Genomic DNA, 25,605 nt, shown 5'->3' on the forward strand with positions numbered 1-25,605 from the left:
TTTCTTTTCTTTTCTTTTCTATTCTATTCTATTCTATTCTATTCTATTCTATTCTATTCTATTCTATTCTATTCTACTCTACTCTACTCTATTTCATTCCATTCCATTCCATTCCATTCTATTATTCCATTCCATTCCGTTCCATTCCATTCCGTTCCATTCCATTCCATTCTAGCGGGCAGCAGCAGTGTGGGGAGGATGCGCAGCCCTCGGCTGCCGGGCTGGAGTTGGGCCCTGCCACTCGTCGTACGTTTATCGCGATGAGGAGGAGCGGCGGCAATTAAATACGGCTAACAGGTGATGCTGTACCCGTCAAAATTTAACGAGTGCAAGTCTTGGGGATCTCTGCCACGGAGAGCTTTGACTCCCAGGCAATAAATAAGCCACCGGGGCTGCTCGGGGGTGAGCTCCGCGCCGGGGTGTGTGACACGCGGTCCCGCTCACGGGGACGTTCCGGGGACGAGGGGACGCGGAGGGGGAGCGTTAAGCGGAGGCAGGCGCGTGAGGCGCAGCGCTGGGGAGCGGGGCGCTTGCTATCTCAATCACGGCTGGTTTATGGCTCGCGAGCCTTGAATTTGTGTGACAGCAGCCGGTGCCTCGCTGGAGATTACACCATAAATAACCCCGGCACGGCGTGGTCAGGGGAGCCGCATGAGGGGAAGGAGAAGATCTGTAGAAACAAATGCAGGGTGGTGTAGGCAGATTTTTTTTTTTTTTTTCTTATTGTAAGTGACTATTATTTAAGGGAAGAGAGGCTGCTAGAAATGGTTTGCGATTTTTACTGAAACAGGCACATTCCTGTGGTTTTTGACTCCCACAGCCTCTCCAGGTCAGTCTTTTTCTTTCTCTGCAGAGAAAGAAAGGGGGAAAAAAAAGAATGAAAAGAAAAACCCACACAAAAATCAATCCATCAAATGTCATTACAGATTTATTAAGCCTGATGTAGAAAGACTTTTAACAGTAACATCTTCAGAAAGCATAAAAAGAGCACTTCTGTTCAGTCTTGTGCTTTGAAAATCTAAATATATTTTTATCATATAAATAATTCTTTTCATGTTTTAAGTGCATCTGTTTTTTTTTTTTTTTCTCTTTTCAAATTTCCATTTTACAATTGGCCAAAACTGAAGTCTGCATTGACTGAAATGAAGCCATTTGCAAAGCTAATGATGTTGTGAAGCATGTCTATGGTGAACCGTATCAGCTAGATTTCAGAAAGGTGGTTCAATGAGTGCAGCATTAAAATGAGGGACAGCCTCCAGCAAAATCATAATTGAACACACCCAAATCCTTAATGTCTGCAGTTGGGTTTCCTGATGCAAATTACGATAACATTTCAGATGTGAGCAGTCGCTTTCCAATAGCTGCAGTGGAAAAAGAGACATTTTATGCCACAAAGGAAAGAATTACCATGTTTAAAAATGTAAATAATATATGTATAGAAACCTTTTTTATGGAAATGAGGCATTCAGGATTATGTGAACAGTTTGGGCTATTTTTTTTTCCTTTTTAAACACAACAGATAAAGATGTGTGATCTATTATTCAGGGCTTTAATTACAGTTCTAAAACTGCAGTGATTTTATTAAAAAAAAAAAAAATCCCTGGGCATGAAAAGTCGTGTTTTCTGTGGTAAAGTTGAGGGATTTTTTTTTTTTTTTTTTTTTTACAATGTATTTACTGTGGTAAAAATACAGAACAAAAAAATCGCCATTAATAGATTTCAATGCTGCAAAATGATATGCAGAAATACATCTTAAATGCACTGGAATACCGTCATCTTCCTGTAAATCAGAAAAGGCCTTAGATAAATAGGTTTGACCTGATTTAAATTTAATGAGATACATAGTCCTGATTGTTAATAATTGGTTTGGGGGAACCCAAAACAATAAAAGCAGTAATCTCTTCTAGTATAAATTATACGAATTTATTTAGCAATCAACCAAAGGGAAAAAAAAAATGCCATTAACATTATCAATTTGTTTAGTTTAAGTTAGTTATAATAAGCAAACAATTTGAAGCAAAATTGCCAGCTTGGCTTTGAGCGAGACAGTGAATTTTGGGCAGAGGCGCCTCTGCCATGAGGCTTTGGGCCACTAGGTGGTTCTGTCCCCCCAGCAGAAGGGGCTGTTTCCATTGCAAGGACCATTCATAATCATCAAAACCAAGTGAAACATGGTTTTGATTAAAACAGCCTGTTGGCTCAATAATCTTAGTAATTTTAAAAACATCCTTAATGTGGAAGAAGAACACTGCAATGTCAGAAATGGCCTTGGGGCCCATTATAAACAGCAACAAAATAAATAAGGAGGAGAAATGAGAGGTCATGAAAACAAAATTAAGCTAATGTTTCAAATTTTGACAATTATGAATTGTTCCTCCAAGAAGACATTAAAAAAAAAAAATTCAGGCACTATTAGATAAAATACAAAGAGAATAATTGTACGTGTATGGGTTTTCCCGTGGGACTAAGCATGCTTTAAAAGCAAAGCTTGACTTCAATTTCCCCTCTTCCCCCCACCCCCTTCCAGCCAGCAACTGGGCAGGTCTCATGCAAACACAGACTTGCTTCTCGGAGCTCCTCCAAAAACTCCTCGCTCATTGCTTTAGGAACCATTGAAAGACGATGTCCAAGAAAAGAAACAAACGAAAATTACAAGCGTATTTTCTATTTAAAAAAAAAAAATCCCCGAATATGGACCAATTTTTTTGTAGGAAACCAAAACGAGCAAATATAACACAATCTGTGTTCATAACATGGCAATATAGTCAATATATACAAATATGTACAGTATAAAAATGCATCAAAGGCATAACTTTTCATCCAAACAAGCTGCAGTGCACAATGAAAAGCAGCTTGCCCCCCCCCTCCACTCTAAGTATACAGGCAATATATTCTATACAGCATGCACTTGTTACAAAATTAGTGCATAAGCACTGAAACATTCTGCAGATAAAGTCACCGTGAGTCCTCTCGGAAAGGAGTCCCATTTGCGTTGTTAATATATAAAAAAAAAAGTGTTTGATCTTTCCTTTTTGCAATTTGTAGTATATACATTTTTTTAAAAACAGAAATGAGCTTTTGATTATTTTTTTAATTATTATTATTTTTTTAAACAAAATTCTAGACCTAACGCCACGGGTCGCAGGTGTAACCTGAAGATGCTGCCAGTAACGAACCTATTACATACCACAAGCGCTGGGGCAGAGCAAAACCGTCAAATTTACTGTTATGGCCAACTATGCTCTGTTCTTTAAAATGGGGATGAATCTCATGATTTGTGCTGACGCGTTCGAGATAATAAAAACCAAAACAAATGTACAGAGAAAAAGAACAAAACTCAAAAAAGGATTAGTAAGTGGTGCCTGAGCACTAGACAAAAGGGCACATTGTACCAGAGACGCACGACAGTGAAGTACCCTGAGCCAAAGAAGAACTGTTTAGCTTGTCAGCTTTTGCAACCTGTATTGCACATTCCAGCATTTGCTGCGTTATAAAGCCAAAATACTGCATTGTACATCCTGAAGATACCTGCTGCTCCGCTTGGTGCCAACAGTGCCCAGCTGCCACTTCAGCCACAGAATTGTTGCCCGTTTAGAAACAGCTCCACGTACACACCCCCAGTGCGTGCACAAAGATATGAATGTATACAGGGGGTAGATACCTGTATATAGCTGCATATCTGCCTAGATATATATAGAGATATGGATTTTTTTAACGTTACGTGGACCAGTTAGTAATTGAAAACATTGCTTGTATAAATCTTCCACATTTGAGGTCATTGCGTGGATGTTCTGTCACTACAGCCCTTCACCTCGGGCTGGTGCCCACCCGGGGATGTGGGTTTCAAGGGAAACCATTCTTTGCATTTAGCGCAGCTACGTTTTTGCAAGATGTTATTTTCATTTTTCTCTTTAAAATATTAATATTTTTTTCCTGCTATCTCATCTAAGAAGTCTAATGAAAGAACTTGTTGTCTCAGATCAAAAAAGAAAAAAAAATAGTTTGCTCAGCTAGATGACATGAACTCAAGTGGAGATGTACGACCTGCTAGGATTAGTATTTAATCTGGTGTCTCAAGCAGGGCTTTTTACAAAGGCCTGAAGACATTTCATGAGCTGAGAGTGATGATGAACTGGAAGTTTATTACTCTGCAGTTAAGTCCAGTGGTACAGCTATTTCACTTTTAAAAATACTCTCAAAGAAAATATTGTACAGACACTTTGGTACAAGAAACAACAGTGTCATCTTAAACTTTATCTACTGTTCACGTTTTTGCCAGCATAGTTAAACCAAAAAATGAGCACTAATGTCGACTGAAGTATAACCGGGATAAAAGTGCTTGCACTGGTATCAAAGTGGTCCAGCAAAGCAAAATAAGCTGTACCAGCATAAAGTGCTTTATAGCGATACAACTGTTTTTACATTAGGACTTTTACCAGCATAGTCACATCAATAATGAAGTTTTGCAATCACTTCCCTGACAAAACTATAAAACTTCTCAAGAGCAGGCTGTGCCTTAGATTAAATCTGCACAGAGCTAGAGACTGTTTGCCGAAGTTGTTTTCAAAACCATCTAAACATGTTAGGAATCCAAGGTTAGGACCGTGAGGACAGTGTTTGGAGCTGTGTAGGCAGAGGGTAAATATACTGAATTCCAAGGAGCGGCTCTGGATTTACACCAGAATAAATGAATTCAGAATCTGGCTTCTGGTTTGGTTTTTTTGTTTTTTTGGTTTTTTTTTAGGAGTTGGTATAAATAAAGCTGAAGACTGAAGTGAAATCAGAGGGAGGTGGTTGCAGGGAAGATCAGGAACGTCCCAGTGGGACCCAGCACAATGCGTGTGGGATGCGAGCCCCCTCCCTGGGCACGTGCTCGTTTGCAAAGGTATGTTGGCTTCTGTTATCATTTTAAACCCTTTGTTTTTGTTTTGTTTTTTTTTTTTTTTATTCTTTCACTTTCTTTCAGGAGACAATTGGAGAATAAAAAGAATCCGAAATTCTGTGTGCTTGTGTGAAGTCAACCTCCGCAGGAAATTGTTAAGAAAAGAAAAAAGAAACTCCAGGAAACTTTTATTTCTGGAATCGTTGCCTCGTGCTGGCTCACCCGGGGCCATCAACAGAAAGACTTACCTTGACTTCAGGTGCTGACAAATTAGGACCTCCGTTTGACGAAATGCGAATTGAAATCTGCCTTTAGACGCACGTCATCTGTTCTTTAGTTACAGGTTTTGAAATGTTACATTCACCGTGTCCAGTCTGTCACGTGTAAAAAAGGCTTCGTTTCCACCTGCCAACGTCCAGCTCAGACTCTTCAGCACCGTTCCTGAAAAGTTCTTAGTCTTAGTGAAATTCAATAGCCTCTTGCTGGTCGTTTCCAACTGAGGACAGAGGTTTGGCAAAAAAAGGAATGTTACAAGCTGTGGGATAAATTGTGAGGGGGAGCAGGAAAGCCAGGCCAGCAAAGCCACCGCGGCACTGGCCCTGGTGAGACTCTGGAACCCAACGAGAAGCTGCTCTGAGGTCTCCTCTGGGGTGGCCAGTGACCAGGAATTACAACTCTATGTAGCTCCTAAACACAGTTTCCTAGGAGCAAAAATAATATGTCAGGTTGTACTGTGAGAAGATGGGCACATACCAGTAGCACTTTTTCAAAAGATATAGAGGTGGTTATATCAGTGTTCTTGCTTGGGGACAGATGGTCTTTAAAGCCTGCTGTAATTGCAACGTATTGATCTGGAATCTGTGATCAATACTGTCTTTATAGAGAGAATTTTAAATATAAATTGCATCGTATATCTGTTTGGGAAGACAAAAGCCCTGTGTGACGGACATCCACCTCCGCTTAGCCGACGCACTTTCTCCAGCCCGAGAGTGACGATGGCGAGTGCAGAGGGGACAGGGGCGGTGGCCTCGGCCCCCCCGGCCTCGGGCGCTGCACAGGGGCCTTTCTTCAGCGGGAGGAATTCTCTACCGAAAACGAGGTTGCCATCTTTCATTTCCGTGTGTTTTCTCAACAGGTTTGATGGCGAGATCGCATTTGCAGCAAGACTAACCCGAGGGCTGACCTGAGCTGCTGCGCTTGCGCCCGGGCAGCACCTCGGCTGCAGGATCGGGCCGTTAGTAATTAGCAATTAGCAGGGACCAATGCTGCAGAAAGCAAACCTCCCCTCGGTAGCTCTCAGCCAGAGGCTGCCCCACGCCCACACTCGGTTACTTGTGTATTTTCCCGATCAGCGAGGACGGTTTGCTTTCCCTGCAACGCCTGCATGGACGCTTCCCGGCGGGAATGTCCCCTTCTGTTGTAGGAACTGAGCTGTGGGTATAAATTAGTCAATAAATATGGCACTTTATCAAAATGCGATTAAGAAAAAAGACCAAAAATTAGGGGAACAGTCCTTGCTGTTTGACTGTGTGAGAGTTGGCTCAATAGCCTGTAAAAGTGGCTTGGAAGACTTCAACCCCTATCACGTTAATGTATAAGCATTGATTTTTAAAATGACTTCTTATATCCTCTGTGATCTCTAAAAAAGCTAAGGAGGTCAGTCTTGTAAACACTTTCACAAGTAGGTAATAAAACCCATAATGAAGTTGCATTGACAAGTAATTACTGGGCAGGTTTGTTAGCAGATTCTCAAAGATTTTTTTTTTTTTAACTAACAATTATTATTGTACTAATGATGGCCATTTTTAAAGCTAAGTGTCCTCCTCATTCTCAGCTTAAATAATAAGAGCCTGGAAAAAACACCTGAGACTGATCCACTGGAATTGTTACATACTAGGCTCCAGAGAGATGGCTATTACGTCTCCTTCTTTTAAAATAAAACTTTTTTTTTTTTTTGAGATGATATGGCTTATTTTGACATGGATGGTGGCAGAAAGGGAGCCGTGGTTTCTGAATAAATCTCTCAAAGCAGTGTGTAACGGTAACAATTCTTACTGCTTTATTGCAGTGCAAGAGCATACGCAGCTTGGATATGTGGTATATCAATATGCCACTTGTTAATAAGCAAGGATGTGAATCATAAATATTCAGCTGTTTGATCACCAGGCTTTTAATTAATGTTTTGATGATCTCCAATAAGAATAAAAATCAGAACGATAGATATTGAGTAGATACGATAGAGAAAAGACGCAATGATTTTCGGTGTTACCTGATTTATATGACAGATAAACTATCAACTCATCCAGTTTTGTACAGAGCAAGAGAGAGGAGAGATGTACATTTTCTTTTTTTATATCATATTGTAAAAAAAAAAAAAAAACAAAACCAAACCACTTAATTCAAATGTGTACCTAAAATGTTCCCAGAGGACAGCGATGCAGGCAAAATAATCAAGGTTTAGCACTATGTAATAAAGGTTTGTGGCCAGATTTTAAATGAAATAGCTGTTTCTGCACTTGCCTGTGCTGGAGCGAAGCTTCCTGAGCAAAATGCGCTGCCGGGCCAGCCAGACCTCCCCGGGGGGCGAAGCAGCCCCCCTGAAATCCGGGTCCCGGCAGCTCCCGTGTTGGCGGCCGAGTGGCCGCGGCTGCAAGCGGCAAAACGCCCGGCACGGGGGGCTCTGCCAAAGCAGCTCCAGAACGCCCAGGAGCGCGGCCATCAGACGTCGGCGAGAATCTCACCCACTGGATGCCGCAATAAGCCAGATATTCTTTCTAGAGCACCCAAAAGCTCGGGGGAAGGCACGGGGCTGGGGCCACGCACGTGGTCTCTCCCGGGTGGTGTTTGGCCGCTGCCTTTGGGTCTGTGATGCTGGACCCACCTCGTGCAACTTCGCCGAACAACTCTGGAGTGGGCTGTGCAATTTAACAGCTTCTGAGGAGCTCGATGCTAATGCATGGATTTTTGCTTTAATAGAATTTTGTTGTCAATGGCCGGTGCTCAGCACGGTGCAGGCTTCAATCTTAACCCATCTGAAGGCTCTGCTCGTTTCCAGTTGAGCTCCGTTCATTTCCAGTTGAATAGGTTAAGCAAAGACAGACCTCACTGTTCTCAATTCACTTTATGATCCTCCCATCATAAAAAATAATATCAGCACCTTGCTTTTCATGTCAGAACTACATTTGAGCTGCTATTCCCTATGCCCATGAGTAAATCCCATAAAAGCCGCCCCGTTGTACTGTCGCTATTTTTCCTTGTGGATGATTGATTGATGGATGAGTGCTGACACTTCAATGAAGCTATTTCGACTGCCATCTCAATCCGATGATGTGAGGGGTATATTTTCTGTCCATGCCTCATTACTTCAGAATGACATTCCTGGAACTTCATTTACTTTTTCCCTCCTTCCCTCAAGCGCCATATTTTTTCCCATCTAGGTTATGCATGCCATAAAAAAAGCAATTTGCTATTATATGTGGCATAAGGGCAACACTTTCCCTAGGAGGTAAATAAGAAGGGACTTTTTTTCTCCTCCATGTTGAGTTTAGGGATCATGTCAAAATTTCCCAAACAATGACAAAAACAGGCCCTTCTGCACAAGTCACAGGGAATGCAGTAAATGTATTTAGTCTGATTTTGCGAATGCTGCATTTCAGTTACATCCTTGAACACCTAAACCAAAATAACAGCAAAAAGACACCCCAAAGCCCTCTCTTATTTGAGAAAGATCCTCTTCTCAACTTGTGCCTAGCATACTTTGGATATTTCATTTGCAACGGAGCATTGGTTTACAACTTGATCCAGACTTATTTTGCCTTGGAGAATACGGGAAGTTCATCGTTAAATGCAGAGATGGATTTGTCTACCAGACGTTGCTTTCGCTGCGAGGAAATGCTCAGCGAGAGCAAACGGGGCTGCACCTGATTTTCCACGCAGAGCACTAGGTAAGGTGAGACTTGTGACTTTAGTGTATCCTGGAAGATTTTGTGAGTTGACTTGGGACCCAATTTTAATCTGTGTAATACAGTATTCCCGTTAATAATAATGTATAATTAAGACATCCGTTAAAAATCCATAACGTTAATTTAATGGAGAAAATCTAATACAGTTCTATTGGAATTTTTACGTTAAATTAACTTTAACGGGCTTTTAATGGATGTCTTAATTAGATCTCATTATTAACGTGAATATTCCACAAATTAAAATTGGGACCTCAAAGTTTTAATGAAAAAGTTACGAGCACAAATTTGAAATTGCCATCTTTGTAGCCCCCTTCTCCCCAGGTCTCGGTTGACTTGAAGCCAGCTGTGCTTCCCAGCGCAAAGACCAGATTCTGATCGCATTTACGGTGGCATAAATCCAGTGTAACTCCATTGACTACAGCCGAGAGGTTTAGATTTACACTCACCTAACTGAGAAAGCGATTCTACTTTCGTCCTTTTATATCTATATATAGATATTTATATAGTGATATTTATATATAGATATACCTATATTTATATAACGTTCAATAATCTAACAATAGTACTTTTGTTTAAAAATCACTCCATCGCATATGTCTCATCGTAAAGCGTAATGGAGATTTAAATATATATATCTGAGGAATAAAACAAACTGAAAATAATCCATTTTAAACAAATCTTTGGCAGCAACATGGTTAAGCATAACTATTTGAACAACTTGCACAGAAGATTAACATTGTTCAGAGGTTTTTTGGCTCAGAATCTGTTTTAACTTAATAATTCTTGTACTTACTGTGATGTATTGATCCCTAGTGCAATGACTGGATTGGGCAACCCAGGTGCAACAGTAATAGCTGCACAGAATAGAAACATTTCCTTTAGACAAACTATCCCAAAGGGGTTATAAATAGGAAATGGACATTACCATGAAAAGTAAAGCTTCCAATGTGACTGCATCTTGTGTAGCACACTTGGACATTAAACTATGGAGAATTTTTTTTTTTTTCCTGTCAAGTGTTACAAATTGACAAAATAAGTACATCAATGTTCTCAGTCATTATCTTACTTCAGTGGCACTTTGTTTTAGTGACAGCAAAAAGGGACAGTGGAGACCAGACAGCCCCAGTGCAGTTTATCAATGAAAATCTAATATCGTCCATAAGCAGGGGAGTGGAAATCAATACTTCATTACCAAATTGTTAGTGAGGATGAAGAAGAATAGCGGGAGTTTTTTTGGCAGTCTTCTCGCTCCGGGTTGTTGTGAGTTCAATGTCGGGATCGCAGTGACGTGCGGAGGCAGGCTGGGTGCGGGAAGCCTGGGCTGGAGAGCTGGAACTAAGGCATTCGTCCTGCAAGAAGAATCGTGACAACATCCATCGTTACCAAATTCGTAATCACAAATCCAGATTTTATTGAATGTGTACTTTTATCGATAGAAATTTCTGGGAATGGGTCAGCTTTGCTTGGTGGTGTCCACCCACAGGCCCACAGAAAGGCAAGGACACGGAAGCGTGAATGAAAACCCCAGATTCTCACATCCGTAACTGTGCCTGGTCCGCAGAGCGTGTCACTCTGCTTCTCTGCTTTTCCCTTATGTTGGATGGACCTGGATGAACCTCATTCTACAACCAGCCAAGCATATGCCCTGAAATCCTCAGGGTGAACTGGACATCTTGGTACCCACATAGTGTTTAAATTACCGGACCGTTGCTGTGCTATTTCTGGTCGTTAAGGCGCTTCCCCTCCCCAGCACTAAAAGCCGCCGTTCATCCATTCTGCAGCTACTAAAAGTGCTAAGTGACTCAAGTTGTGAAGTTACTTCTACACAGAGACAGAAGGTGCTTGTTTTGTTTAATTTCAAGATGCGGGTTTAAAAGTTCAGCCTAGAGTTGAGCTCTGTTTTGCCTACAACCTGGGAGAAGGATACTGAGAAAAGCAGTAGAAAAAAAAACAACTGGAAAAATAGGGTGAGAAATGGGGCGGGCAATAAGTAGAGTGAAAGTCAACCTGGAGAGAGCATAGAGGAAAAAAAAGACCAACAGCAGGCAAAGAGAAATATGTTACTGAAAAATATATTATCTGTTCAAGGCCACGGACATTTCAGCATATACAACTCAAATCCTGCAGCGTGTTCCCTGTGTTCTGGTTAAATCAACTGGAAATTCAGTAGTAGCTCTATTTAAAGTAAAATAAACCCAGCTTTTAAAAAATTCCATATGAAAACAAAAAAGTCCATGGACTCCATGCTATTTAGTTTATAATTGAGTTTGTTTTACAATATTTTCACCTTTTCAGTTTTCACAGTGATGTTGAGTTTTGCATGGGCAACCCAAACCTGCTATGGAGAAGCTGTTGGAAGGGAAGAAGAGGTTTTGGCAGCTGAATGTAGAGACTTTTGGCAACTGAGGATGCATGGAAATCAGTTTGATCATTATTACCACTTAAAAAAACATTAAAAGCAATCCATGTTGACACTTTAAGGTGTTGTCTTTAGGTTTCAGAGGTAACGCCCCAGAGCATTTTGCACTTTGCAAAGCTATTGTTTTTCACTGCAAAAGGACAAAGCTGTGTCAGCTTACACCTTGTTCAAGTTTTAAAGGAGTGCAGAAGCTTTACTATGGTAAAGCTTAGAGCTGAAATCCAGTAATTCCGTGAGCTGGCTCTGCTTCTGCAGCCACGTTCCCAGCTGCAGGATCACCCTCTGCAAATGGTCCAAGTCCAGACCGCGGAGACAGCACGGACTTTACCTTTCCAAGTAGATTTTGCAGCCCTCCCCGGGACGGAAAGCTACCTGTGGTGTGCCACCCAAGTCCTGCCTTGGGTCACACCAAGCTCTGTAGCAGGTCTGAGTTGCAGAGTGTCCGTGTCTGGGTGTGGGACACAGACACTATGGGCTGGTCCCGCATATGCCAACGTGAGGGGTGGTGGTGAAACAGCTGGGCGCAGGAGCCGTAACTCTTGATTAATTCAGCTCTACCCCCAGAATGTTGTCAGGATAATTAAGCAGCATGTAGTATTACTGGAAGTGCCAAATCTTGGAAGGAGTCTTGGTTTGAAGCAAAGTAACTGCAGAGTACCAATTCCCTGCCAGTGGGAAATATTTATCAAGGGCTTGCACTGGAAAACTGAAAAGCTGGACTCCTGCCTCCTTTGCTTTTGATTTGTTGCGAGGAAGGTCCTTGGACTTTAGTATTAGACCAGCCATAAAATCAGCTTAGTAATAGTAGTAAAATCAGCTTAGTAATATGCACAGAGCAACATTAAGAACATGGTTAACCCTTGGCAGAGCTCTTCAGAGGCACATCGGTCAGGGTGTAGGTCTATCAGAAACTCTTCTGGCAACAAACCTGCTTCAGAAGCTCATGCTCCCTGCTATTATTTCCACCCCACAGTATGATACAACCCTCAGCCGCATTCCTGCAACCGGCCCTGGGTCTGCACCACCCCAGCCCTAGACTGGATCCATTCCTGACGTGGCTCACAAGGGGCCACACAAACACTTCCACCAGGAGTCCCCAGGGCAGGGCTGGGACAGCACAGTGAACAGGGAAGGGGAGAAACTGGTTTTGCTGTGGGAGGAAAGATGGAACAAGGAGCTGGGGAGATGAAGGGGGTCTCTGCACTGCCGTGTGTGTGCAGGCAGTTTTGGTCTACCTCTGCTGTAACAGCCGCTCATGGCAATTGCATAAACTTTTGATGCTGACTCCATATACTTGACTAATGGTAACATCCGCGTGTGACTAAAATCAATTGGGACTTGGCATTGATTTCAATGGGATGAGTACTTCACCCCAGGTCTTCTGGCCAACCAAAGTCTCCATCCTTGAGTTTTGATTTTTTTTTTTTTTTTTTGCGTTGATATCACTGCAGGGCTGGGACAGGACTTTGGGAAATTAATTAGTGTGAGCCATGATCAATAAGGGTCATAGTTTATGTATTTCATTATCAAGTCTCTAAGAGATACAGGGAGTATGTGGAGAGCTTGTCACCTGCAGTCCAGGGCACAGCAGCCTGGATGTTCAAGCAGAACTTGATGAGAAAAGTTTGGTGATTCCTGGGCATCTCTGGAAATGGAGTTCATCCTCTAGCACGAAGAAAAATCTATCACTTAAATTATGTTATGAAAATGCAGTTGAGGGTGTTCATTGTGCTGATGTCTTGTACAGCATATTTGAAATATCAGTTGCAGACACTGAAGCTTTTCTTTTACTTAACATTAATTATCAAGCCATCAACAGACGTAAAAAGTTGTATCTATTTTAATGTGGACGTGTCAGGACTCAGGATTCTTTCTAACAACCACCTTCCCACTCCTTGTCCATGGCACAGCTTCCTTCTCCTCGTTCAAACCTTGCCATAAAAACACAGCTGTGAAACCTCTGAAATAGGAACTCTCAAACGTGTCTGCGACCTGAGACAACCGTCAACTGTGTGTCAACAGCTCGTCGCGCATGAGTCCGGGCTCCGCGGGCTGGCACCGGCGCTGCTCAGCTGGGCTCCCTGCACGGCTCTTGCCTCACCAGCCCTTTCTTTCCTGCACACACACGCCAGATCCTCCGCTTTCATTTGCTCTCTCTAGTCTCCTTTTTCCTTTTTCTCTGTGGCTGAATGACACAGCATCCCGGGGTTTTGCTGTCACCGTTTGCTTTTTGGGTTCTGCAGGAGAACACCCAGCACTTCAGTGGCACGATCCGAGGTGTGACGGTGCTCTAGAGCCAGGCAGATGACAGCACTTCACGCGTTTATTAATATAATGCTTTTTTTGTGTGTTTCCGGATCTTTGCTAATATCATTTATCATCTTCTATTAGTGCAATGGGATAACAAAGATGAAAATACGTATCTGTGATCCACCCACCGAAGTCCATGGGAGTCTGTGGATCAAAATCTTTTCATGCCGCAGGTCTACCTGCAGTAATAAACTGCAGGACTCTCAAAAGGCCAAATAGAAAGACACAGACAGTCCCTTTGTGGTCACCAAACATGTTATCTCTAGATGTCATTTCTGACCTACTTTTGCTAGATTTTTACAGCAGCAGAAAATCTGTCCCTTAAAGAATCATGTTCACATGCATATTACCTAGATGGGGAGAAAAACCCAATTTAGATATATTTTATTTGTTTAGGACTCATCTCACCATGAATTACAGTATTACAGACTCTAAACGCCTTCTCGTTAGCCATAATTATAACTAAAATTATATCAATCTAAACAGTAACTACTCATATGATTCATCCTGATTGTAAGGAGCATGCTCTCTAAAGTTATGCCTGCCCATCCATTTTAAAGCCTTGTGGCAGGAATAGCTTTCCAGAAGGTCATTTAACAGCACATTAAATAAATAAATAGAACATATTTGTTTCAGGAAACACACTCTGATATGGTGGGAAAGCATTTTGGGAGAGGTTAGAATAACCCTCACGGAAAGTAATCCTTTCGGTTCTTGCTCATTCTTGCTGAGGGTGCAGCACCCACCCAAACACGTGCAGAAGCTCCACATGATGCCAGCAGGAAAAGGTCCCTGATGTTCTCCATACTGATGGGTGCTGTGCTCAGGAGCTGCTCTATCGTAAAACATATTTCTGTCCTCTGATCTGAGCTTATAAGAATGTGGGACAAGATAATGGAAAATTAATGTGTGCTTAGGTGTTCCTGGGGTGTGTCTCACTAAATACAAAATTTTCTTCCACCAAGGTGGAAGAACTTGGAGACCCCATTGCCTGGGATGGTGGAAAGTATGTTTAATAAAAACTTGAAATCGTTAAGTTGCATTTGTTTCAGAAAACTCTTTGTTGAAGATATTTTGCTAAGAGGCTAAGGCCAAGGTCAGATAAAAGACCTCTGGATTTCAGCAGCAAGATCATCAGAGCACAGATCTGCAGCTGGTGCAGAACACCGGATCTGCAGGAGGTCACTGAAGTTATGCTCATTTACCTCAGCTGGCCTGGACCAACTGTTCTGGCATATAAAAGAAGAATCTTCTTGAAATCTGCCCAAAAAATCCCCAAAACCTTTCACTTTCTGAGTTTCTTGTTTTCGGAAACCTCTGATAACTGTGCATATAATTTTTAATGACAGATTTTTTTAGCTGTGACCCTGGTTCAGCAAAACTCCTGAGCATATGCCCGTTTGTCTTGCGCACAGGCAGGGAACACAGTGATCTGAGACCGTCAGGAACTGTGGACTAACAGAACCAAACACCGCGGCCGGGCTGCACAGGTACAGCAACGCTGATGTTTTAGGGCATGTCTGTTCAGGCATGTACGTGGACCAACCGTGCCACCTGAGACGTAAGAGAGATGCAAAAATTCTTCTGCATATGCATTACAGTTTATGTACAAATATAATATACAAACATAAGCACATTTTATATGCAAGTATACATGTATTTCTATACAAAAAGCAGCTCATCAGAGCTACTGAACATGTGCAGCAGTGCCCAGCTCACTGGGGTTACTAGACATCCCTGAACAAATACAGTTAGATCCTCCAAATCCACCAAACAACATGGCCTGTGCAAACGCTGACATCTGTTAGCCTGAGCAGTTCCCCAGAGGGCAGGCAGTTTCTTCTGTGAACGACTAGAAAAAGATCCAGGAGTATTTTAAAAGCAAGAACGATGAGCCACGTTCCCCAAAAGACGGGGAAAAAAAAGATGCGGTAAGGGTGGAGGAGAGCGCGGCTGGCTGAAGCTGCCCCATTCCTCTCTCCGCATGCGACCGCTCAGCAGCACCGCCTGTACAATGCCACAGGCGGCTATTTAGGATGAGAAAAATCAGAAAAAAAGTATATATATTTTTCCCCCTTGATAGTTTGGGCAATGCGGGTCTTTGCATGGGCCCATGCAGCGATGCCGGGTGTGGGGAGGGCGCGTCGGTACCAGAAGCGACGCCGTCTCAGCCCATCCTCGGCTCCCTTGGAGAGGGCCAGGAGGGGGTGGGAAGAGAGCGGGCCAGGTGCTAAAACCAGCATCCCACCCCCAGAGACCTGGTGTGCACAGCTCTACGCGAATCATTTCACCTCCTTGCACACCCCAGCTGTTTTGCTGCTGATGGAGTCAGGTGAAAAGCGGGGCTCTGCAGCTCCCTGTGTCTCCACAGAGACCTGGGGTGCTGGAGAGAGTGGGATTTCTGCTGCTTGGGGGGGGAAAGCCAAGATTTCACCCCTGATCTCAGCTTGGGCCTCAAGGTGCCATAGGATACACATGCTCAGCGACAAAGAAGAGCACACATGATATCTGGCAGGCACAAAGAAGTACCCTGACACTTAACTGCTCCCTCCTAATCGCTTCTGCACACAAGCAAATCCCAGTACGGGGGTATCTGGAAAGATCGCGGGCTTGTAGGAAAAAAAAAAAGATATCACATTTAATTTTTGATTTTTTCTATAAATAAAGTTTAGTCATCAAGTCATAATGTATTTGAGAGCACGTGTTATTGACAGCCTATTCTTGGAGGAAAAAAAAAAGGTGGTTTTTTTTGGCAAAGTTTCTCTATTTGCTAAAGATTAAATTGTTCATTGTACAGGGCACCATCTGCCCTTGGAGAGAGATTTAGTTGATGGCAACTGCAACCAAAGCGTGGAAGATATAGCTGAATTTCTGGTTTCTTTTCAACTAACAACTGTCATTACAGGTCACATGCAAACTGTGTCATTTTCTGTGACAAGCAGGTTCTGTAGACTTGGGTGTTTGCTACATTTTAAAGTGCCACCTGTATAGATCCCAGGAGAGAAATAGCTTTTGTAACACACCTCGACAAAAGTGAATTTAGAGCAGATAAGGCAAAACAATTATGATTCAACCATCTGGACACTGGCAGTGGGTTCAAGTCCCAGGTTTACATGGATGGAATCAGGATGTACTGGTGGGCCACTTAAAGCAAGGTTTCTCCGATTAATTTAGATGCTTAAAAAGGCCAATTTGTCATCTGCAAGTGTTTACTTGACTGCTGCATAATTCCTCAATTGCCTCCTTGTTTCCCTTGTAAGGTTATTCCCAGTTAGACTAAACCCCACATTTTTTCAGTTCTGAAGATAATTTCTTAATCATCAAACTAGAAGCTATTGTGGGTGGTTTTCTGCCAGCCCCACCTATCGCTCTGTGACATTAAAATGTCTGGATTCACTGCGAGAGAGCAAAGGGCGCTGGAGAGTGGGGAGATGCTGATTCTGTCTCTGCATTCAGAGCTATTTTCTTCTTACACGAAACTCGTCCCTGGCTCCAGCAGCACCTCCAGGAAGGAGCTGGTACCTCTCCCCTCTCTCCTGAACACTGGAACTCCTCGGCAGGAGGATTAGGTTCCCTCTCTCTGCTGAACAAAATCGGAGGCGAGAAGTTAAGAGCACACTGGTACATTTTATTAGGACTAAGAAACAAAGCGAAACAAAAAAGCGAACCCAAACCTCTTTCCTTTCATCCCTGCCTTGCTATGAAAGCGCCTTCATATTTCCAGGCTCGCTGACAATATTTCAGGATGGTACATCAGACACCGTCTCCTCTGGAACAGCAGACACTGTCAGTGCTGCGAGACAACCACTCTCTGGATTGTACTTCACAAAGATTCCCTATAAAGCATTTCTATAGAAAAAAGATTTTTGAAATTTGTGAGTCTCTCAGCCTTTCAGACAAGGATGGGTTCTGGTTAATTTTCTTGTGATGATTTCCACATTTTCTGCGAGAAAAACAACAGCCACTATTGCCTTAAGACAGACTGAACTAGTTGTAACATGCCTAGACATAAGTTTTTCTTTTTTTTTTTCCACGTGAAAGTATTTGAAGGACTTAAATTTGTTCTCAAGTTTATTCTGTTTAACTTTTTGGTCTTCTATCACCTTTTTCTTGGTGGTAGAATGGGATCATGATTTGAAACAGAAACTGCTACTGCTGGTAAATTTTTAACAAACCTGGTGTGATTAAAGCTATGGTTTTGGATAAAAACTTTTTCTTTTTTTTTTTTTTTTTTTTTTTTAGTGGATAGAGGCTTTGCCTTTCCAGAAAAATATGGTCCATCATTCCAGGTGTCAGCACATGTTTCCGATTGCTCCACGATGTGTCCGGGCCATCCAAGCCATACCTCCTTGGGAAGGCTCATGCTTCCACGTCTCTTTTCTGCTGTAGAATGGAAACACACTCAAACCTTCATCTTCAGTCAGATGCACCTGTTTATTTCCATCTCCGATTTGACTGAGCTCAAGTGCTCTGAGGACTTGAAAGAGACATCTGGAAAAATTCCTAAAATCTAAGACTATGCCTGCCTGGGTTACTTTTTGCAGAAAGCATTAATCAGCAGGAGAGGCGGGCTGCTCACCCGGACGAGCGTACGGTGCGCTGCCTTCTCCTTCCTTTGTGAGGAAGCACTTAAAACACAAATTCCCACCTTAAAAAACTGAACCAGCGTAAGCTACAAGTAAATCACCTACTCTGCGGTGCCAGAACTGCACATGCTCTTCTGCTGCTGATTTATCTACAAAATATATCACATGCCAGTTACTTGAATTAGGATCATGGGGAGAAGGGAATCATTAGAGAGTAGCAGAAACTAACGCATAAAGAAAATTTCTCCGTTTGTCTCCTCCGCGATGCCCGTTTTATTTCCTCTTCACACCCTGACAGCGCTGATGAGGCAACGGATGCCGTAATCCTAAGCAGTTGCTTTTGGGGTAGCATCATTAGGGTCGCAAATGTTGCAGCAATAGCTTTGAATTTCCAGGCAGGCCCTTTTTCCCCATCGTTGCAATGTGTTTAGTGGTGCCGGTAGGTGAACGGCACAGCCCGGATCAGGTGTTTCGCTCCTGGTGCTGTTTCCTTTGCTATCGGCGTGCCTCAAAAAGCCAGGTAAATTAGACTTGGAGAAAGGGACGCTGCGTCGTTGAGTAATGAGGCTGGGAAACAGGGAACGCATTTTCCACTAGCTCATGTCTCACTGTATGGCATTCCGATTTCGTGACACTTCATAATAAATCATTGCTTATCACTCACATGGGAACATAACATGGTTCAAGTTAAGATTCGTTAGTGATTGTAAAGAAGAAACATGAATTGCTGTATATCAGGGATTTTTGATCATCTTTCTGTCCACTGCAAGCATTTTTTTATCATAATATTTACAGTAACTGTTCTTTAAAGCATAAATAAAAGGAAAAGAAAGAGCAGAAAATATGAATAATGAAAATAAATTTATTTGTCTTATTTATGTGTTTATGTAAACATTTGGCAATTGCTTTGCACAGCAGCTTGTATGCCATGTCACAGACTGCTGCACCAACATAAGTTTCCAAAGCTGGGATTTTAAATATATATATGTGCGTGTATGAAAAACCCTAAATGTCAATACATTCATTTTCTGGAGGAGAAGGTTCTAGCAGGCACATCTAGAGCCAATTTGCTTTGTCTGCTGCAGGGGGAAGAAAGTCTGACCCTGCCCTGCAGTGCTGTCCCCCCGGACCGGTGGCACGAGGGGAGCAGAGACCTGGTGGCGTCAGCCCGGAGCCGAGGGAGCCGGCGTTGGGCTGAAGCCAGGCTGTCCCCCGCCCAGGGTCCCCAAAGGCTGCAGGAAACAGGGATTTGTGTTTGGGAGGAGGGATGTCTGAGGGCTGGGCCAACCTTGCTCCAGCCCCTGTCCCTGTAGGGATGGCAAAACGTGAGCTCGAACGGGACGGGTGCTGAGGATGGATCCAGTGATATATTTGGGCAGTTCACCACCTTCTTGGACCTTCAAGAGACGGATTTTTCTTCTGTGTGCTGTCGCTCACAACATTTTCGTCAGCAATTTAGAGAGAGGGGTGAAAAGCTTATGGGTTTACAGGTGACACCAGTAGTGCTTTATGGGAACAGCAAGCTTATTATAAAAAGACCTACTAACTGAAAATACGGGAGCTTGCTGAAATAAAGAATTATAATATATATACACACGAATTTTTCACAAAAAAAACCCCAACCAACCAAGCACATATTCCTTCCCTTGTGTTACAAATAGTTTAATTTAATTTGTGTTCTTTATCTTTTGGGTTTGATTGTGGGAGGTACCTAAAAATCTGGGATGACCCGAGAGAAATCAGATAAGGTAAATATTTGCTGCAACTATGGCTTTGATTATTCCCCCTTCAGTAATTTGCTATTTACTGTATTAATCAACTATATAACGTGTCATTTCTACTGCTCTCTGGCTGAATAATTTCCAAAACTGCTAACAGTTTTCAATATAGTTGCCAGACAGGTGCAAATTAATGCTTTCAGAAATTCTTCCTAGAAACATTCCTATGAAGAGAATTTTTTGCACCCTATATTTGTGTAAAGGAAATAGAGCTGGGACAAAAAAATTTTAAATTATTATTTTAGACAAATTCTTGCCTTTTCTTTTTCCTGATTTTATTCCAGTTGAATATTGATCTTTTACCAAAAATATAAAATGTGTTAATGTTTACCTTTGCTAGAAGAAGTAGCCTTGTGAGACGAGGTGACAATGGTAGTTAACTGTTTGCAGGATTAGGGCTTAATTTAGTAGTTATAAAAAAGACAGACCTGATTGTCTTTTACTGAGGCAAATAATCCCCTTGATTTGTGGGACAACTTGTCCGAGTAAAATGGCATATGACCAAGGGACTGTAAATTCAATCGTCTGATCCATCTGATCTCTCTCCCTGACACTCCAAATTGCGAGTATTTGTGGCTAAACCGGCCGCTGCCTTTGATCTCCAGTGTGCTCTTTTCAACTGGGTTTTGCTTCTTGTGTTCATGGTCTGGGGCTCTGCAAGGCTCTCCCTTGTGCTCACAAAATCCCCCAAACACATGCAATAAATGCATTGTGCACAAAAATGCAAAATCCCCCAAATATTAACCTTCTGAACGAATAAAAGATCTGCTCTGGTGAAGTACAACTTCAGATGCATTTGTTGTATCTTTTCACCTACTACCAATAGACAATTATAAACAACAATTAAACTCCCCAAGTCTTGACAAGGAAAAAGACATACTTTTTTTTCTGATATATATGATACAGACCCTTAATCTGCTCTCACTTGAAGTGGTATAGTGAATGGGATTATTCTCCATTTATTTTGGCTTACACTAAACTGGAATTTTTTGCCCCATAAGCTTCCTGTAATTTTTGTAAGTGGAACTGCCTTTGTCAGCATTCTTAATATTTCCCCATGGAAATGGTATTAAAAAGCAGCACATTTGCCCTACAACCTCATGTTTTATCCTTGAGAAATGAGGATTTCCGGTAGATTTTGTTTTCCTGTCGTTCTCTTTTTCTGTAGGCAAATGGTTTAATACCAATCTCAAGCCGAGCCTGGAATGAGACAGTGTACCTCCAAAATGTTAATTCTATCGCCAGCCATTCCTGGGTCAAAAACAGATATTGAAACAGGGGAATAAATATTTGACAATGCTGTTAAGGCAACTTTGCTAACGATTTTTGAACAACCTCCAACTGAGGTCTAAATGTCTGCAATATCCATAAACAACTCTATACTGTCCAATTAGGGAGACAAAGACATAGAGTCCTGTCAGGAAGATTTGCATGGCTAAGTGTCTGAGATCACAGAGACGATGAGGGATCGTTCGGAGTGATGGGGGATGCACAGAACGGATGACTATCATTACGATATTACAGAGGCTTACACCTTCCCAATTACTGGCAGGATTCATTAATTACTGCTGCATTTCCCTAATAGAATCCTCTCTCTTTGGCTTATCGCTACCTTCCCTCTGTCTACGTAAACCCGCAACTCAGCAGTCGATCACCTATGAAAAATTAGATGGTATAGCTTCCAGTGGCCTATTTAAAATGAAAAGGCAACTGAAGAAGAAATAAAGAACAAAAAAAAAATAAGGGCTGTAACGCAGATATGTGGGAGCTACAGAAGCGGCATCAGATGGGTTTGGAATTCTCTTGTTATTGAACTGTTTGAGAAAAAAAAAGAAAATCAGTGGCAGCTGCAGAGAGAAGCACCATGGTGGGTTTAAAAGCACAATGAAAGCGTTTTACATAGACGTCCGTACACACACAAACTACAGGCAGATTGCAAAGTGACAATTACTTAAGGCCCGCTAGGCTGAAGTTTCACAACTAAGACTGGTGAATATTACAGGGGCTCGATGCTGTTGCAATCGACTCAGCCCCATTAAAGATAATGGTGTGAGCATTCCCATGCTGTCATCCTGTTACTATCAACAGCATTATCAGTATCAACTGCTTTTACAATTATGCACAATGGCTCTTCCTGCACAAAGACTTAGCAACCACCAAACTCGTTTTCTTTTTAAATACACTGAAAAGAGCGTAGATTTCAATCCTTCATCGGTTCACAGATGAAACAACATTTCCAAATCATCACTGATAGCATTTTTTTCTTCCCATTCTAAGGATGGCCAACTGTTCTCAGTGATTTCTATTACATTTCCTACCTATTATTTCATGTAATGGCATTCCTTAAATTTTAAATTAGCTCTGAAGAATAAAAATAATTGAATTCCTGCTGTTTTGTGTACATAGAGGGTGACAGGAGCTAATGTGATAATTTAAACTGTAAATGAGTCTTCACTTTGTGTTCATTAATTACAGCTAATTACTGAATTACAAACCTTCTTGGTTCGGCACTGTTATGTATTCATGTAGCATGTTGGATTTCCAGCTGGTAGAAAACTGTTTTATAGACTTACAAGCTGACACACCAAGCTACCGCTGAAACAATTCAGTTTGAAAAATAAAGGAAGGGTGGGGGGCGCGTAACCGCTCTCGCTCTTTGAATTCAGTGAGTGATGAGAAACGGTGCTGTAAACCTGAACCTCAGGTGAGCGAGGATCTCGCGTATGTAATTAGAAAATATACGCTGTATCTAGTAGGCAGAAACGCAATGATTTTGAGCTGCCGCTTTGGGCGAAGAGCGCGAGTCTGCTCTGCTCACACCTGTTTTACTCCAGTGTTAATTCCCTGATTTAAGCAGGGTTACTCTCTCTATAGAGGCAGTAAGGCAGAAACACCCCTGCAAATAGGGCCAGTGCTCCGAGCACCAATTCTTCAGCTATACCCATGAACAGCAGGACGGTAATATAAAACTGAACATCCAAGCAAGCGTGCATTGTATTCCATATATAAGTGCTTATTGTTCCTCACTGAAGGATTGTATGTAATGCTATAGGGCTGTCTTGAGCATTTACTCAATGTTTTCTGCACTGAATGGGTCTGTCCAAACCTCTCCTTTGGATACCTTTTGTCTGCTGATGTTTCGTATTGAAGCTGAATGCGCTATTTGAAGTCTCCCTCTCTGCAAAGTGAGCAGGAGGAGCGCCACAATGACAAAATCAGCAATGTTAGGATTTTACAAGCTACAAAGCTCAGTGCCCAGAGAGAGAATCGTGGCAAGTGGCCAAACAAAGAAACCAAATAACTCATCTACATTTCTGATAAACACATAGACAGAAGATACTGAGATTTCCCTTTTCTTAGCAACTGCGTTTTCCACTAGTTTCGTATGCTTTGCTCTCTTTCAACAAAACAGGCCAACAGTGTCCCCAGGCTGTAGGTCCAACGCCACCGCTCCTGCACAGCCCCGCTGGCACCTGGCCGACCCTTCCCTGCAACAGCTCACCAAAGCCCCGCTCCATGCCGAAAACAGCAGAGATTGCAAGAAACTGTTGAATCAAATAATTAAATTAAAACAGTTTAATTGAAGTCTTCTATGACCCACTTGGCCTTCCAGACTGGGGACTGGGAAGACCCAGATCAAAGGCGCAGCCCCAAGGGGCTGATGTTGGGTCTGGAAAGCAGATCCTTCTCGGAAGAGCACCGTGTTTTGTATGGCCTGCACTGGAACAATTTAGCTAAATAATACATAAACAGCTAGAAAGGAAGAGCTGGATTCTCAGCTGATGTAAAACTGTGTAGCATCATTAATTTCAGGAGAGTTATGTTGATTCACAGCAGCTGAAGATATGGCTCAATAGGTTTGTAATAATAAAGACTTTGATGAGAGACTCCTGAAAGCAGTAACATCGATGTGTGACTGCTCACATAAACACCAGTTCAATGACAAGGCTTTTCTGCCTAAGAACTAGTCTGTGTCTTCAGGTTTAATGATAAGTACTAGTCTTTTGTCCTTAAATAACCGTTTTCATCTGGAGAATGGCAAAGTGACTTGTTCTAACGCCAACAGAAATTCAGTAGTAGACTTTGCAATGGGATTCATGTCATGTCCTATTCCCTCATCACCTTTTCATGTGACTGCTTCTCTTTCGGGGTACAAAAAGAGATGGGGAAACCAGGGGAGAAAAGATGTGCCGGCACAATTTCCTTTCTTTCTCTGGATAGTAACTCTCTGCTATCATATAAAGATAATGACTTTCATTAATCTTCCGTGGGTCTTTCATCAAAGAGTTCTTTTCGCTCCGCATACACAGACCACTTAAATGCTACTATATATTAAGTAAAAATGAGAATTCTGGATATCACATTTTAAAAAATGACATAAGAAGTAACATCGTGCAGCAAGGTACCTATAGAGGCTCAACACGACTGAGGAGGTAAGACTGCTGTTCAGTAAGTTATCAGCCACCATTTCTAGGCAGTCTCTCACCCAACTTGTTTTCATGTCTCACTCCTTTTTAATCTGACAGTCTCCAGCATGCAAATTTGCACTGAAACGAAACATTTCAAATGTGCCAGAGGGAAGCAGAGGCCTCACACCTATTGGTAGATTAGTGCGTCTAATGCCCTTTGGCTTTTTTTTTCTCTCCCCTCTTTTTTTAACATAAAGGCTGATTACTCCATTAGTTGAACAACTTGGAAGAAATGACAAGGAACTAACAAGAGAGTAACACTGTATTTTCTATTTGTTTTCTTCCGCTGCGGTAGTGCTAATTAGAAGGAGTAGTTCTTGATACGGTGCTTTGGGGAATGCTGATGAGAAGCACACAAAAGGCTGAAGTGCCTCTTCTGTACAGCATCGGATGCAGCAAAGCACAGCACCCTCTCCACCGTCATTACCCTCATCTCCCACGCCAGCTCAGTATTTGGGGCATTACGGCACTTGCGTATTACAGCCTGTACAGACCAACCTTTCTGAAGCCTAAACCCTCACTTAGGGATGAGTAATATCGTATTAACTCTCAGCTTATCGTAACAGAATATGTTTTCAAGCAGAAACATCCAACCTACTTGGCAGTGGTGGGAAGGGAGGCAGGAACGAGGTGGGCACACTTCTGCGCTGGGAACACGGGGCTCTGTGCTGCCTGGGCACCCCTTTGCCCACAGGGTACGAGCTGCCCTGGGGGGTCATTACTGACCATCCTCCAGGCAAAAACCTGCCTCTGTGTAACCTGCCTGGTTTCAGCTCTTTGGACGGGCTGGTTTCAGATGTCGGGGAAAAGGGAGAGACTGCCCTAACTTCCCAAATGCCACCACCGACAGCTTTTCCTTCAAAGACTTTCACCCCCTCTTGGACTCGCGAAGGGGTCGTGGGGATGGCGGCTGCGAGGGTAGGACGGCACCTCTTTCCCATTCACCGAGGTTTGATTCTCTTTATGAGCATGATCCGCCAATCCGTAATCAAGGGTTAATTTCACAGCTCACTGCTTCATCTAGCATAATATCCATTCAGACTAATTAAATCTGTCTAATAATGTGAGTGTCTTTGTCTTTGTTCTTTCCATTCTTTGTTTTACACCCTTCACATCTCATCTCCAGAACTACACGCCATCACACTCTGCTTGACAAGCAGAATCCATCCCTAAAATTAAAACATTCCTGACCTATCTGC

At 42.4% G+C, this 25,605-nt stretch overlaps 1 protein-coding gene across 2 annotated transcripts in view; it reads right to left on the reverse strand.

The window, feature by feature from the left end:
- Nucleotides 1-9,899: 9,899 nt before the first annotated feature.
- TSHZ2 (teashirt zinc finger homeobox 2) overlaps nt 9,900-25,605 on the reverse strand; it is a 216,641-nt gene continuing 200,935 nt past the window's right edge. For both annotated transcript variants that reach the window (XM_065645595.1, XM_065645593.1), the window contains exon 3: nt 9,900-10,193. In XM_065645595.1, the coding sequence (XP_065501667.1) occupies nt 10,192-10,193 (2 nt within the window). In that variant the 3' untranslated portion in view covers nt 9,900-10,191. The remainder of the gene's footprint in view (nt 10,194-25,605) is intronic.

The sequence above is a fragment of the Caloenas nicobarica genome, chromosome 15, assembly GCF_036013445.1.
Source record: "Caloenas nicobarica isolate bCalNic1 chromosome 15, bCalNic1.hap1, whole genome shotgun sequence".
Taxonomy (NCBI): domain Eukaryota; kingdom Metazoa; phylum Chordata; class Aves; order Columbiformes; family Columbidae; genus Caloenas; species Caloenas nicobarica.